The sequence below is a fragment of the Pleurodeles waltl genome, chromosome 7 (genome assembly GCF_031143425.1).
Source record: "Pleurodeles waltl isolate 20211129_DDA chromosome 7, aPleWal1.hap1.20221129, whole genome shotgun sequence".
Taxonomy (NCBI): domain Eukaryota; kingdom Metazoa; phylum Chordata; class Amphibia; order Caudata; family Salamandridae; genus Pleurodeles; species Pleurodeles waltl.
In genome coordinates, this window is record NC_090446.1 from 1,346,931,376 (window position 1) to 1,346,948,267 (window position 16,892).

General features: G+C 43.0%; 1 protein-coding gene across 2 annotated transcripts in view; it reads right to left on the bottom strand.

Annotated features, from left to right (window-relative positions):
• The window catches only part of SYT5 (synaptotagmin 5), a 413,979-nt gene that overhangs the window by 160,014 nt on the left and 237,073 nt on the right, over nt 1–16,892 (bottom strand). For both annotated transcript variants that reach the window (XM_069200753.1, XM_069200754.1), the window contains one exon: nt 2,464–2,622. In XM_069200753.1, the coding sequence (XP_069056854.1) occupies nt 2,464–2,614 (151 nt within the window). In that variant the 5' untranslated portion in view covers nt 2,615–2,622. The remainder of the gene's footprint in view (nt 1–2,463; nt 2,623–16,892) is intronic.

A 16,892-nucleotide genomic window follows, 5' to 3' on the forward strand; every position in this document is an offset into this window, starting at 1 on the left:
ACAAGATGATATGTGTATGGTGACAAGGTTGACTCCATAACACTAGGATCGGCAATTTCAAGTAAACTATTTTGCATAAACATGACAACCTTGAGCAGGACACAGAATGAAATGCATGCAAGGGACAGAGAAATGTAGAACATGAACAAGAATGTTTCCTAAGAAAGCAACTGATAAAATATAAAACACAAACCTAAAAGCCAGCTGTGCTAAAATATAATAAAATGAATAAAAGTGAACAAAATGTATTTGATTTTTACTGGCACAGACTTTGGGGGTAAGAGCTAAAATATGGGTGCCTAAGGTAGGCACTATAAAGGAACCCATGGCAATACTTTGCAACCAAGTTCACAAAGATAGTTCCATTGGTATCCAGCCTCATTTGGTTGCATTGGCTATTAGGTGCCCATGCCCCCCTTTGTGCCCCAACACCACTTCTGATAAAGGTGGCAAGAGGCGAACCAGGATAAAAGACACACACTGCCCCTTGGAACACACATTAGTTTGTTGAACTACCTTTATTGAAAAACAATGTTTGGTTAAACTGTTTAAATCTAACTGTGCATGCATTTGTGTACATATCTATACACAAATATATATATAGATATATGAACATACAAATTCTTTAAAAATTTTAAGCAAAAATGCATTTGAGCAAAAATTAGTCTTCCAAGTGCAAATAATCGTCACACTTCAGGAAGCAAGTTTTATCAATTTTATTGGTTTGGTACAGGTTCACCAACACATTTCGACCTTTACGGTCTTGTTCACAGTGGTGAGTCCTTTCTCTATGTTTTCTTTATACTATCGGCCCATTTTGCCTGGGGACAATAAAATGAGCAGTATGTGGACAAAGTTGCCGGACGGTCTGATGGTTAAAATATATCTATGACTTATTTCTTATATTGCATGGCCCACAGCAAGAATTTATGGCATACTACAATAACTTAAACAATAATGATATAGGTTTAAGTTTGGTCTACCTTCCTCGCCAGCACTAGCTGACAGCGTGCGGCTCAGTAATTGCACTCAGACCGCATTACTACCTTCATATATGACTATATATATATATATAATCTGATACAAATGCTATGTTGCTGTGGGAAACTGGAGCAATACTGGGATGAAATACTGCATAGCCTAAAAACAGTAACAGACAGGAGGCTCCGATCCACGCTACTAGTGGCCTTATTAGGGGTTTTCCCGCGGTCCCATACACAGAGAACCACAACCAGATACATTGACCTGGCGTTGATCCTGGCTAAAAGAGAGATAACGATGCACTGGAAAGACCCCAGGGGCCCACAGATAGCAAGATGGCGGGACACGCTAATTAAATATGCTGAGGCAGAGGGGAGAGTTCTGCACCGGGAGGCAGCGAGGGGAGCTGGAGTAAGTGTAAGAAGGGAATAGTACATAGGTGGTACACAAGTTCAGCGCTCACAACATTGCATTAGCTGCTGATCATGTAAACACTTAAAATTCCAAGTGCATATTGGGTATATACTCTGAAAGTCCAAATTCTGCAGCCACACATTACCATGTAGCGTAATATTCTGATGAAATGTAAAATATGTGTTAGGTGCCCACTGAGCACTATACCTCGCTTTATCTCTCTGCTCCCACAGACAACATGCCCTCCATTTGAAGATGATACCTCCCTCCTATTGCATAGTGCCTCTCGCTCTTCTTCCCATGTACCATAGTACATTGTCATATTGCACAGTGCACGCTACCGTCTCACCTCTGATTGAAAGGTGCACCTTACTTCACCTACGTTCTTGTTCCTCAGCTTCACCATCCCATGGCAACTACCTCCTCAGTACAGCCTTGGACCCCCAGCAGAGTCTCATGTTGAACCATGTGGCTTGCTTCATGTCACCTCATGTACCTCTATGGCAGCTTCCCATTGCATGGTGCACTCTCCCATTCAACTACCAACACACCCTCCCATTACGTAGGTTACTTCCCCTGTTCCACTGCCAGTCCAGTCTCTTGCTGTACAGTGTATCTCTCTCATCCACCTGCATTACAATTAAACCTGCCTGTGAACAGCGCACCTTCCTTCTGTCTACACCGCCTCAACCTCCCATTAAACATTCTACCACCCTTCACCCAACATGGGCGAAGTCTCGTATTGTACAGTCTGCCTCCTCACTTCATCGACCACCTCAACCTCCTATGTACGGTGTACCTGCCCTCTACCGCTCCAACATCCCCTCCCATTGTACAGTTTATCTGCCCTTTCTCACCTCCAATTCAGTCTCCCATAGAACAGCGCATCTTGCTTCATCTCATGTCCACTATCTCTTACTCAACCTCCACTTGCAATGCAGACTCCCATTGCATAGTTTGTCACCTGTCTCTCTTCTGTAGTAACTGCCTCACATTCAACACACCTCCTTTCATTTGCTCTTTCTTCTGCTTGCCACTCCCACCCCTCAACACAGGACCAGCACTTACTTGGTATCTTGTTGAGTCCATTCATAAATTTGTCCTTCATGTCAGAGAAAATGTCATGCTTAGCCGGGCTTTCTGTGGCATTCTGCGTCGTCTCTGCTTGGGCTGTGGTCAGCTCAGACTCCAAAATGGCAGATCTGCGTGCCGGGTTCATCCTGGAACCTGCAGGGTCAAAGCAAGAGAGAGAAAGATATCATCACCTGAAAGCAAGTAGCCAGATATATTATGGACCTGGAAGGAACATCTCATGAGCGCGATCAGACTATTTATGCTTTAGGTTTCTATATAGTGCTCAAATACTGTGATATTAAGGCCCATAGAGAGAGATAGTCTGGCAAAAGCGCACAGGCAGCAGAGGTAGAGTGATGGAAAACAAGGCAAGTGCGTTCATTATTGGCTTCACATGCACATTTGCTGTGAGGAGCACAACAGTACTTTGGTACAGTAGAGTTAATGTTTCTCATTACAACATAAAGGGTAGAAGCACAGAGTGTGGCAAAACTTGCAAACCCTTCATAAAAAGTACTATTGAGATCAAGTAGAGTAATAGCCATTATTTACAGCAATACAAATGCAAGACTAAGGGGAACATGTAGTATTGGAAAAGCCAGTTATACATGATGTTGTTATGTATTGCTCTCATAGAGAACCTCTGTTGTTTATTTCAGTTTCTGAATCTCCTAATCCACTGCTATGACATAGCAAAAGCTGATAACAAAGCTGGTTACCCCCTGTTGTGATGTCATAAAGGCCTTCCAGGCAGTCTGACAGGCCTCTGTGAAAGCCTGTCAGGGCAGTGCTGTATGACTGCTTTGAATGAAAGTAGAAAGCACACCTGTAGGAGGGGGAAGGAAGGCAGCGAAGGTGGTGGGAGTAGGTCAAGCATGGTAAGTTTTTTTTTATTCACCTTTGGGATTGATACATAACAGAACATGCTATGCATGGCTCTCCCATTACTCCTCTGCCCCTACTCAGCAGTTGAAAGCATGGTCTGGTGATTTTGGGGGTAATATATAACATAAAATTATAGATGGATACAAAGTGAATGACATGGATGTTTTTCACATCTGGATTCTGAGTGACATCCTAGACAACTCAGGCTTCGCTCTCGTTGTTTATTTGACGTCACTCAGAACCCCTCAGTGAAAAACATCCCCTTTATTCCCTGTTCCCCATCTATAATTCTGTATGTTATGCATGGCTCTCATTAATAAATGACTGCATTCTAATTGCAGCAATTCCTTACTATAACGTAGCAATGGTGGGTATCAGAGCTTGTTAACCTCTGTTGCTATGGTACTGGAAAACAGGGAGCACCACTTCTGGAGGGAAGGGATGGCACAGAGAGTGGTGGGGGTGAATGGAAGAAGGCCATGTTTTCTTTACAATTTGAAACAGGAAAGAGAGGCCATTTGTTTGTGTGTCCTCCATCTCACAACACTACTCCTCTGTGAAAGCAGGAAAAGATGATCTTGGGGCCATTTGTAACATAAAACTTTAGATGGGTAAAAAGTGAATTACGAAGATGTTTTTCACATCACCTTGATGTTCTGAGTGACATCAGAGAGGACTCGAGCTTTGCTCTTGTTGTCTATTTGATGTCACCCAGAACCTTTAGTTGAAAAAACATCTCCATAATTCACTGTTACCCATCTCATAATTCTATATGTTAACAACTGTTGCTATGTCATACAACTGAATTACTGGATTTAGAATCCACTTATTAATGCTAGTGGCTCTCTACCAGACCCTTTCATAACATATATACATACATGTATATGTGTCTCACCATGCTGATGTTTTAGTTACGCCGTAAACAACAGCACCTTTGCAGATAATCACGCTATAGGAACACCATGTACCGCCAAACAACAGCACGCCACAGGATCAGTCCAACAGTTTATTGAGCATAAGTGCTTCAACCACAACAGGATGTTGATGTGTTTCTGCTTCACACCTTCCTCCAGACAATCCACCACCCCACGACCATCAAGTTTTAAACATGCAGTTCCTCGTCTCAGTCATCGCTCCCCCTATCACAAATGCAGAGCCCGATCACCCTGTCTATGGTGGGCGCCATCTCTAAGTGTTGCGCTAGGTGTTAAATGTTCTTATTAAAACATTTTATTGCGCTCAGTATTGAAAATCTCTTACAATGGTACAACTTGGCATGATTTCAATTCATTACCACCAATTCACCACATTTCTAAAATATCTTCAGAATAACAGTAAACACAGCATTCTATTATCTTAATATGGATAGGAAAACATACTCATGAAATCATTTTCCTATATAACTCCTGAAAATGGTTGACTGCATGTGTGCACAAAACTTCATATTCCGATGGATAAAACAGCACATCACCATATGTTTATGAGCATGTCCCTATATTCACATTATGTATTCCATGACGGCAGATAAAGTGCTATGTGCAGAAAATATTTCATTCAACTACATACTACTTTACACATGATGATCATCAATATATATAAAACTGGTATCCAAGCACATCACCTCATATCATATTCTCTTGTAATTCTCCCATTATGTGTAGATAATATCCTTGTACAGAGTATAGCAATATTCTATAATCCACATATATACACATATGTATATGTGTCTGTATGTCTGTATATATTTCGTTCTCAGTTTCGTTGTCTATCTTTCTCTTACCCACTCTTTTGCTCACTCTATATGAAATTATTGTTGCTTATTTGATGTTACTCAGAACCTCTTGGTGAAAAACAACCCCATAATTTCATTTACCTGGCATCAGCCTTTCTAAAATATAATGAATGGCAATGCGAAGTGTTTGATTCTACCATAGGACAGAAGAGAAGTCTAAGGGCCTGATTTAGATCTCAGCGGATGGAATGCTCCGTCACAAACGTAATGGATATCGCATCCTCCGTATCACGATCTCCACTGGATATAATGGAATCGTAATACGGCAGATGGGATATCCGTCATGTTTGTGACAGAGTATTCCCCTTCACCAAGATCTAAATCAGGCCTTTTCATTCACTCGGTCAAATGGTGCAACAAGGAGTTCTCATCGGTCAAAGCCATCCCCACAGCATTAGCGGAAATAACTAGGCCAAAGCAGCATACTGAGTACATGCACTTCTTTATTTAGAAAGGGAGAGTGCCTGCACTCCTCAAGAGCAAACATGTACTGTAGATAGTGAGTACCAGCACTTCTATACTTCCATTTAAAGCACTGATTATACTCACTAACTACCTGTATCCAAGACGCAACCCTCAGAAAAGTAAAAACAGAAATGTTACTTTTCTTTAGGATCAAGGCAAGTAAAAGAGCCTGACAGAATTATTTTGGAATTCATGAACACAACAGCTTGCATAGATGAAAAACACATTCGCAAAAGTTTAGTAATACCCTGGCTTCTCCCTTAGTATAAAGGCCAATGAACTGATTCAAAAATACTGCCAGCAACCAACGCACGCAAACTGCTTAGCAAACTGACAAACGAATGGGTAACCCCATGAGTTTTTCTCCTCTCTTCCAAAAACGAATTTAATGAATAATGCGTAGGAAAAATTAAGCCCAGTTAAAATTTTCTTTACTCTGGCATAATCTCGCATAATTTTTGATTCACATTATGTTTGTTATACAAAGTCCCCACAATGACAACATTACGTCAGTCGTAATTTTCCATCAGTTTATGGTAAAATCCTATCATGGAAGTACATGTACAATGTGAACAAACAGATCGTGATTAGCTCCTGTTCATATCATTTGCAATTTTTTTCTATTTTTTAGTGCAAGATGCGTGCTCAAAATTGACGCAAGGGTGCATTTCGTGTTAAAAATAGTTAAATGCCAGACTTGCATTTGTTGCCTAATTTTCCAGTAATTTCATGTAAATATGCAAAAGGAAATTATGCAAATTTCACACATCATGTACAAATCCCCAGCTAATCCATAAATTCTCCCATCACTCCACCTCCTCTCCCCAGGAGATCTTACATCTGTCGCCGTGTTCTACAAATCTGCTCTGTCTGGCTGAAACCAGAGCAGTGCACAGTTGTCAAATATGGATGCATCCTGCATTACTGGTATCCTGAACAGTGAACTCAAATGTGCATTTCTCAAGGCACTCCCAAGGAAGCCAGGTAGTCACACTAAAGTCCTGTAAATTACAGACGTATAGCAAAGAGATGCTTTCTGGCCAGACGGATGGAAAAAGAGGCCTACATCCAGATGTTGGAATTTATTGTAAAAATTAAACATGTGCTGAAGTGCAGGCCGGCAGAGGGGATTAATCAATCGTAGTTTATATTATAAATGAGCTCAGAACGTAGGCTAATACTAATGGGGCAGCTTTATTATTAGACTACTTGTTACAGTTTGTTACTGTCCATCGATCGGTGCTATTGACCAGACTGCAGAATGCAGATATTTGTGGCAAAAATTTGGATCAGCCAGCCTCCTTCTAGGCACAATAAATCCAAGCTATATCCTATGGCCATGCTGCACTGCCCATTAGCATCAAGGGCTCCTGAGGACTCCAATGTCTCCTTATTTTTCAGCATCTTACAATGTCCTTTGCCAGGCCTTATACAATACTGTTGTCTTATTTGTTACCATTAGAAGATTACGCAGTTGACAGCTAAATCAACTTTAAGTTCCAAAGCCTGACTGATAGTATATCATCAATGTTTGCACTTTGCCTGAGCATTGAGACAACTTGGATGATCCCTGGCCATCTTAAACTCAATCTAGAGAAAAGAGAAATTCTCAGATTGGGAAATTGGCTGCTTGCACATGATATCCTGTCCTGGCCGGCCGATATAGGATAGGAATCCCACTCAACAGATACAGTAAAAAGTCAAGAAATCTTCTTAGATGCTGTCGAAATGCAGGAACCCTAACTAGATACTGAAGCAAATACTTCTATGAATATGCTCGGACTCCTCAGACAGGATTTCACCTACCTCAGGCTAGATTATAAGTAGGCAGAGCCAACACAACGTAAATCATTTATATACAGCTATTTGTTCCTGAACCCGGATAGGCCCAGTTTTATCTAGCCGATAAAATCACATAAGCCTTGGACTTAAACACAGCCTGTCCAAAGCTTTTCAAGGTGCGGGATGGAGGGTCATGGAGTCCTCCCCACCGTCTGCCCACAGCATCTGCTGTGCACTGATTCATTTGAGCACATTATCTAGTTGATGATGAATTATGTGCCTACTGCGGCACATTGTAGTGTGGAAAATGCCATGGTTGCATTAATACATGTGTCCAGTGGCCCCGGCTGTAATCCATTCATCAAATATGTAGAACATAAATGTAGATTCGCCTAAAAATTAAATTAAGGTATTTGAACAAAAAATACAAAGAATAAATGTTGCATGAAATGTGCTCTATTCTTTCTCACAATCCTGTATAACGATAATGCAGATACCACCATAGACAACACAATCAGATCATAAGCTAGGAACTCATACATAACGCCGAACTGTTCCCACATAAGATATTCTACAACGACACACTCTCCCAATTTGTTACATAAAATATAATTTACTGAAATACTACTAATGGCAGCTCAAAGCTTGTTATTTGGTAGAATAAGGTAGTAACATCAAGCAATGTGTACTGCTGACAGTTGAAAATCCTGCCAATAGCATTTTCAGATGACAAATGTAATTACTGCCAATCAAATCTCTTTACATCATAAGGCCAATACAACGTCACTGAAGTCCACTTTATAACACAGGAATGAAGCAACACAGTTGATACTACCCTTTGCCATTGTTTCCCAGGGACAACACCATATAATGCCAACTGAATAACTAAATTATCCATTTTGTACCCTTCTCTCCCCAAGGGTAGCGATAAGAAGCAGTCAAGCCGCTGCTTACCTTGAAATTTACATGGTCAACTGTTTTTTTGTTAATGGTTCAAGCAGATACTAATGCCATATAACCTGTAACCTTCTTACGGGACAGAACCGTGAGAATGAGGAATCACTGCAAATCAGTGTTTCAGCACCGATTTCTGCATATTTTCTCAAATCTTGTCCAAATGTCTATTGGCATATTTCATGAGGTTTTATCCAACAAATCTTTACCATAGAGATCCCGAAGGTGTGAAATTAACTATTTTACTGTTATTACTGGCTGAATTGGCAGGGTTTCTGGTCTCTTTTAGAGTTTAATGTGTAACTGAGTAGTAAAAACATGGTGCAAATTACAACTGGCTGGTATACAGTATGGACCTCATTATGAGGCTGGCGGTCCTCAGGTTGCCAGCCTCGCGGTTGGACCACTGCCAAAGCAGTGGTCAGACTGCGGCATTACGACCATGGCGTTACCGCCACGCTCGGACCACCGGCAACGCTACTTTTCGTCCGCACGTCGGTCTGACGGTGCCGGTGGTCCCAATCCCTGGGGATTACGACCCCTCTCTCCGCCGGCATTTACATGGAGGTTTCTCTGCCATGTAAAGACTAGGGGACATGAGGTGCACTTGGCATGGGCAGTGCGGGGCCCCCCTGGCCAGCCCCGTTGCACAAATCATTTGCGTGACGGTTGCTGGTGCACCTGATAACCAACAGCATTGCAGCCGGCTCTATTATGAGCCAGCCTCAATATTGTTGTGCATTTCCCTCTGGCCCATCGGGAAACTCATAATAGGGGCCGCGGGAGGGTTGCCACATAGGCTGTAACCCGACCGCAGGAGTTTGGCGGGCGGTCTTTTCCGCCGACCAAACTCATAATTAGGGCCTATATTTGGGGATTATCGTGCACAATATTTTTGCACACCCTTGAGCTTGCTCTGCACCTTGTTTCATCATTGGCTTGTAACTTGGTGGTAGCACAGAGCACAAAAACTCAGAGAAAGAGCACAAAGCTTATAGGGGGAGCTATTACAAAATAATATGCAAAATGTGTTTATTTGCGCTGTTATCTTTGCTTTTAGAATCAAATATCAAGGAATGTGGACTTTGTGTCCCCAGCAGGCAACCCGGTCACTCAGGGGGAGCCTGCCTTAGCAAGCAGCAGCTGTGCACACACAAGCTGTGGCTGGGCTCCATGAAGAAAGCGGTGGATTGTGGGGAGGGAGGCCCCATGTTTTATTAAAGATGATGATTCATGCCTCAGTGGGCAGTGAAGAATTTATCTGCAATTTACATATCTTGTCATGTCGGCTCAAACCAGCGAACCCAGACGAGAAATTTGTCGTACACCTTTTTATTAACAGTGCTACCGCATTGCAAGCCTGTGGCAAGAAGCAGAGCATTATCACAAGTATAAATATGTTATTAGCACTGAGTTAATGTGGTTATATTTTTTAACACACACTTCAAATTGAGTCATTTCTAGGCCTTATGTGCGGGCGGTACAAGTATTGTTGGCGAGTGAGGAAATATTGAAGAGGCTGCTGAAGTCTAAGCCAGTGCAAGGACCCTCACAGAGAATGTACATGTGCCTCAAGCACAGGAGGCAAAGGAGCACTGCCAAGGCGGCCATAGCAGACACCATCATTCTTTGCCTCACTCAGAGTATGAGTAGTGACAGCTAACCTCCCCCTGCTCAGCAAAGAACATTGCAACCGATCCTATTGTGCTCCATCCACCAAAGTGAGTAGATCTCATTTTGGGTTATTTTATTACCGGATGCGGTTAATTTGCACCGGTGTCTTAAATGAGGGCCTGGCAGATGGGAATACACTTTATTTCAGTGTCCTGCGATATAGGAGCTACTGGGTGCAGAATCGCACCTGGTAAAACTACATGTGAATTTACTGCACAAAGAATTACCAAGTGCGGTAAAACTCAATGTGGAATTACCGTGTATGCACAAAGTATCCCGAATCTGCATAATCACACAGTTTACAAGAAATACATAATTTTTAGAAAGCTAGCACAGGAAATTGTGTCGTAGGGTAACATTGAGTGACCATCTGGAAGACTAAGACTCAACTTCCTGCATCATCGAGTGGAGTAAACAACTGACAGCCATTTTGGTATTGCTTTTCAAGGGGAAGTGTGCTTTCTGATTTCTCAGCCGTCCTCTGAACTGGAGACCTTTAGGATGAACATTTTTTGTTTGTTGTTGGACTCTCACACCACGGCTTCAGAAAGAATGAGAAACCAAACATTTTTAGAGAAGGAGCTTAAGGTTTTGGCTGAAGAGGTTGTAATGAAGGAGTGGTGCCTCGTGGGAAGCTTCATGGTGAAAACAGCAGAACAGAACTAATAAAGTGAATGCAATTTCTACCTAGTCAGTGGAGGAATGCCCGGACTACTTACCGGTAATCCTCATTGCTGTTAGTCCTGCTTGTTCTCAATCCAGTCCTAACAACATGAGGTTAAGTCCCTTCCAAGATAGGAAACAAATCAGGAAACGCTTCCTAGCCCCACCCACCCTCCAGTTCAGGCATATAAACACATACCTCTTTGGAACACGTCCTGTCATACCAACCCCGCAAAGGTCTGATACCGGGAGGGTGGGCAGGAAGCAGAACTGGGTTGAGGAGGAGTAGAACTAAGAGTAATGAGGGTTACCGGTAAGTAATCAGGGCATTACCTCTACGCCCCTCGACCCAGTCCTAACAACATGAGGCATACCAAAGCAAAACATCAAGGAAGGCCTTTGTGGATGCCCAACAGAACCCACGAAAGACCACACAACACAGCCAAGTGTAAGATGCAGTGATTTAATGAAAAACAACAACCAAGTCAGACAGAAGGGGCCCCAGCAATGGCCTGCAGAACACTGCAGCCAAAATTTGCTTGTGTAGGCTGTGCACAGGTCAGACAATAGTGCCTAATAATGGTGGTCTCAGAAGCCCAGGTCCTCGCACAGTATATTTCTTCCAAGGAGACACCATGAAAGGCAGCCCAAGAGGCTGGGAGCCCTCTAGTGGAACGCGCCTGGACAGACACCGGGCAAGGCAAACCAACACCCTAGTAAGACAGAGAAATGATGTCCTTAATCCAGTGACTGAGAGTCAACTTGGAGGCCGTTTTCCCATGACTTGTAACACCAACATTCACAAAAGGGTTGTCAGAAGCCCGAAAAGGGGCAGTGCGGGCAACATAAACAGTCAAGGCACACTTCACATCCAAAGTGTGCAGCAAGTGCTCCTCAGGAGAAGGACAGAGACCAGGCAAAATAAGTTCTTCTGAAGAATGGAAGCGTGGAGCAACCTTAGGAAGAAACCCAGGATCCAGGTCCATAATCACAGCATCATCCAAGAACCACAGAAACAGAGGGGAACAACGCAAAGCAGCTAATTCCCCAACCATCTAGCAGAAGTAACAGCCACCAGAAAGGTAACTTTAAAAGAAAGAAATTTCAGATCCACATAGACTCAAAGGGAGCAGACTGAAGAGCATGAAGAACCAGAGAAAGAGCCCAGGATGAAACAGAAGACCTCATCAAAGGGGCAGAGAGAAAGAAGTTGTGAAACAACCGAGACACCAAAGTGGCAGCATTTTCGGACAGAGAGACAGGGTCACAAATTGCACGGATAGAAGCCCATTGGCCTTTCAAAGTGGAAAACGCACAACCCTTCTCAAACCCATCCACAGAAAATTGCATGGTAGCAGAAACCAACAGGTGACAAGAGAAAAGCTGTGAAGGGAATACAATCAAAATTAGCCCAATGCTTAGAATAGGAGAAGAGTGTGGACTTTCTCGATGAACCTTGCACCACAGAAACAAAATGATCTGGCAAAACGTGCCTCAGCAACGTTCTCTGCTCAACAGCCAGACCACAAGCCTCAAGGGAATAGGCAGGCAGGGACCCAGGAACCACAAAGGGGAGGGAATCCTCGGCAAAATCCAAGGAGGAAGAACAGCCAGGCTCTGCAGCAACGGGAACCAAGTTTGTGGACGCCAGAAAGGGAGCACCACTACCACTCGATCTGCTTCAAGCCAGACCTTCATCAGAAAGGGTGGAGTGAGAGGAAAGGGAGGGAAAGCATAAAAATGCCCCTGAGGCCACTGAATGGTCAATGTGTCCACCGCCCAGTTCCCCACCTCTGGACTCCTGGAATAGAACTGGGGCAGATGGGAGTTCCTCTTGGAGGTGTACAGATCCAGGCGAGGACATCTGAACTTTTTGCAAATCAGCAGAAATACCCGAGGACACAGCCTCAGGTCCAGGGAAGAGGGAAATGTCTGACTCAGGGAGTCCGCCAACACATCATCCACCCCCGATATGTTGATCATGGATAGACTGAAGATGCACTCCGCTCAACATGCACAACGCAGCTGAACAGCATTCCAGAGGCAACCATGCCTCCAGGGGAAAGTGTAAGCCTAAATATGCACAGGTGCCTGAAGGCCCGCTTACGAGCCTAATCTGCAGCATGTCGAAGGCAGACATACACACTGAGCCTCCCTGTCCTGTCCGTAAGCCCAGGGAGCTGTGGGAACTAGGCCATATCACCGTCACCCCCATCCGCCAAACAAACAAAAATAAAGGCGGACTGCTGAGACCACAGCACTCAGATGGCTCTGGACGGCAAAGCAGCAATCCCCTAGAACAGGCAAACAGGAGCCACACAACGCTGCCCAACTACAGGGTCATGGCATACCTGCAATTTCAGAGGACACAGGAGGCCCACGACGGCCGCGGTCCCGCGGTCACGCGCTGCTCCCACGACGGCCTCAGGGTCCCCCAGAGCCCAGCAGAGGGGGACCCCCTGAGACAAGGTGGAAGTGAAAGCCCAGCAGCCACCTCAGCATCACCTGCAAGACCCATTGAAAACAGGAAACAAAACAGAAATTGTTCCAGTGAGGTATGTGTTTATATGCCTGGACTGAAGGGTGGATGGGGCTAGGAAGCGTTTCCAGTTTTGTTTCCTGTCTTGGAAGGGACTTAACCTCATGTTGTTAGGACTAGGATGAGGGATATAGAGGTAATGTAAGAAGAGCTTTAATTACCTCAAAATAAGAGGAAGAAATGTCCATTCAAAATAGCAAAAGGACTGCCTACCATAGTGGAGAATCATCACCAGTCCTGAAATTGGAACAATGGGAAGAGGCAGTATGATCCATTACATGGGCTTTTCCTAACATATTATCTCAGAATTTAAATGTACATTTATTTCATGTTTTATGACAAGTGCAACCTACACAATTTATGTTCTTTAGGAATCAAAAAGATGACATGTCTATAAAGGCTCATTGGATAATTTAGATATATATATAGATACTATTTCTCTACATATCTGCTCTAGGTGGTATGAGTGCCACATGACTAAAGTTCAGGGCTCTTTGGATGGTATAAAATACAGCTAGGGCATAACATGTAGCTTTTCAGTCATTTACTAGTTGTTGGTCAGTAGGAAAAAATGTATAAAGGTGCAAGTTGGAGAATGACAGCCATTACCTTTTTCAAAAACTTGGAAAAGGTAGGCGATGCCATGCATGAAGACCTTTAGCAAAAAAATGCAACACTGCCAACATCTTCAAAAGTGGTAGAATGGCAGTCCTTATTTCAATATTGAACTGTATATCGGTCCGTATTGCATTCAATAAGTTGAGGATGGTGTTCACATCAAGGCAATAGGTAGTGCAAATACATCCATGAACATATTTAAAGGATCCAGACACTTCCTGTTCCTTCTAGGACTTCTTCTAATAATATTGAGAGCTATGAATGCTTGTTGGTCCTGATGCTGCATTTGTGACTACAGAACCATGAAATTAAGCTCCCAGAGGCAGCCGTGATTCAGAGCCAGTGCTTTAGCTATGCTGTCATGTTGAACAATGAAAGTGCACTTACAGAGGGATGAAAGTACTTAATTGATTACAGGTGTAATGGATTGGTAGAGGATGGTGTGTTTTACTTTTTAGCAGAATGTGTTTGTGGTTTAAAGGTAACACATTTCTTAGAAAAAGAAACAAAAACTATTCATTTGTGGTGTCCTCACACATTAAACAGACTGTTTTTACTTTTTAAGCAATTTGTAAAATGTATTACATGTTCTATACGGAGCAGATTTAATGCAAAAAAATGTGTACATCAATTCTCTACAACTTGTAATGTGGCCCTAGTAGAAATCTGTGTGAGCATGTTCTCCACAGTGAAGGAGATATTTTGGGAAGCCAACATAATCTTCTCTACCCCGCAAAACACCATTGGGAGCCATCATCTTCCCAGACACCCAATAATGAGAAGTGGAAGCCACCTTACTTTCTTCAACGCAATAAAGATCATTGGAAGTTCCCCGCCTAATGCCCACCCAGCATTAGAAGACATCTTATCCTCTACCCAGAAAAAACTTGTGGAACTCACCCTTCTCCAGACCACCCATCACAGTGCAGTGAAATACTTCCCACTCTTTCTCACCAAGGAGGAACTCTGGAACATTACTTGAAGGAATGCAAACACCCAGTAGTAGATGCTCCTGCGTCCGCAATGCAGGTGATGTTGTTTAACAAATGCACTGAATTCCAAATGGCTGAGCTGCCGCTTAAACCCTTTATGCTGGATACACTGAACAACATAGGGGGGAATGGGGAAGGAGGTCATGGTTTTAGAAGTCTCAACCAAATACTATCTACCTACCTTGAACAATTCCAAAGAATATGTAACCAGGAGACCTGCATTCCTAAGAGTGTGGTAGGGGGGTGAACAAGGGAGGATTAGAACATTATTTAAGGGCCAGATTTGCTGCACCTTTACATATCAGGCAACTGTGTTTAGATATCTGTGATGCCTCTCATGGTACCAAGTTTTATTATTGCACAGTGAAGGTTTTTACTGCACTACCTACCTTCCCTCGAGGTGCCCAGTAATGGAATTTCTAACTTGAGAGAAATGAGCTTGATTACTAAGGTAAGAGGCCAGATGAAGTATGGCATTTATTGCAATCCTAAAACATGAATAGGCTGACTATACGTACTCTCCTACTAGGCTGAAGGTCCCCTGCTACTCCCAGAAAGTACTTTTGTGTATCTGTGAGCTGTCCAGCCTACGTGAAACCTGAAGAGCCCCCAACAAATTTTGAAGCCAAAGTAGGGCTGTAATTTTGTAAATCTGGCACAGAGTGTATACAGTTTCCAGTTATAAAGCCCAAAACGCTACAAGCAGATCCCTGTTCCATTTTCCAATAGGTGGCAAGTCAATGGATAACAGCCAGCTATGCATTTCAACCTTCCAAGGTAATTGAGTCTAAAAACATATTATTTGAGTGACAAGGAACAAAGGGGACTTCTCAAGAACCTCTTCAAGGATAGTCTCAATTTGTGTAATTAGACACAAAGTAAATTACACCTTCCTTTTATTGCTGCATATACAATTGAACTATCTTAAAACATAACCAAATAGAAAATTAAACAAATTAAAAAACACAGAGGGGAACAGAGTAATGTGCTCTACAACTCTGCATTCTTGATGAAATTAAGACTAAATCAAGTACCTCCTAGAAATTCTCCGCATGATAGAATTCTACAGAGGCCTGAATAAGCTGCCCATCCGTAGCCTAATTACACTCTATTCTTATCTCAGAAGTAGCAAAATGGATATGGACCCTTTGAAATTGAGAAGACAAGGCCCACTGAAGAGCTTCATAAGCCCTAGGAGCAAGATAAAGAGCTCTTCACCAGAACACCACCGAAGATTTCATGTCATCAGCGATGTAATATGTAATATCATAAGCAGTCTATCTTAGCAAGGTATCCTTATGCAAGCTACGTATGACTGGTGAAATTCAGTGCTTTTTTGGTTTTAAAACTCTTTTAATTATCAGAACACCTATGTATACTTGCACTTTCACCTTTTTTTCAGTGAATTCCAAAGGTTTTTTAATGTAAGTTAAAATCCTACTACCTTACTTCCACATAACTGCACTTTAGCCATGTTTTTTTTCAGTGAATTTCTACGGTTTATTAAATAAAAATTACGATATGTCTGCTGCTAACCCTTGCCTGTGGCCAAGCCCTGAACCCAACCCAGCCAGTGGGTGGCAAACCCCACACCATGCATGGCAAAACAGCACAAAACCACACAGGGAGACCATGCTGGCTCCCCTAGGAGTCCTGCTGGAGCCCCACCAGGATGAACCAAAAATATTATTTTGGGTTTGGCCACTAAGGAGTGTCCCTTTGTGCTAGGGGGGGCAGGGTCTCCCTACCCTGGCCTCTTAAACTTTTTTGTATGTTTCAGGGACCGAGTCTCCGAGTCCTCTAATGGCAGCCATGACATTTTTCTTCATGTAGCAGCTGCCAATCACATTGCTCACATCACAGGTGTTTCCTGCAGGACCAACCTATCAGAAAGCCTTTTTGTTGTTTTCTCAGGAGTCCTGCGGGACTTCTCCAACAACAGATATTGCTATTGTTTAAACCTTAATTTCTTTAAAACCGGCTGAACAAATTTGCACCAAATTTTAACAAGCATTTACAATGCAACGGGTCTCGCGTTTTCTCATGTTAGAGCTGATCG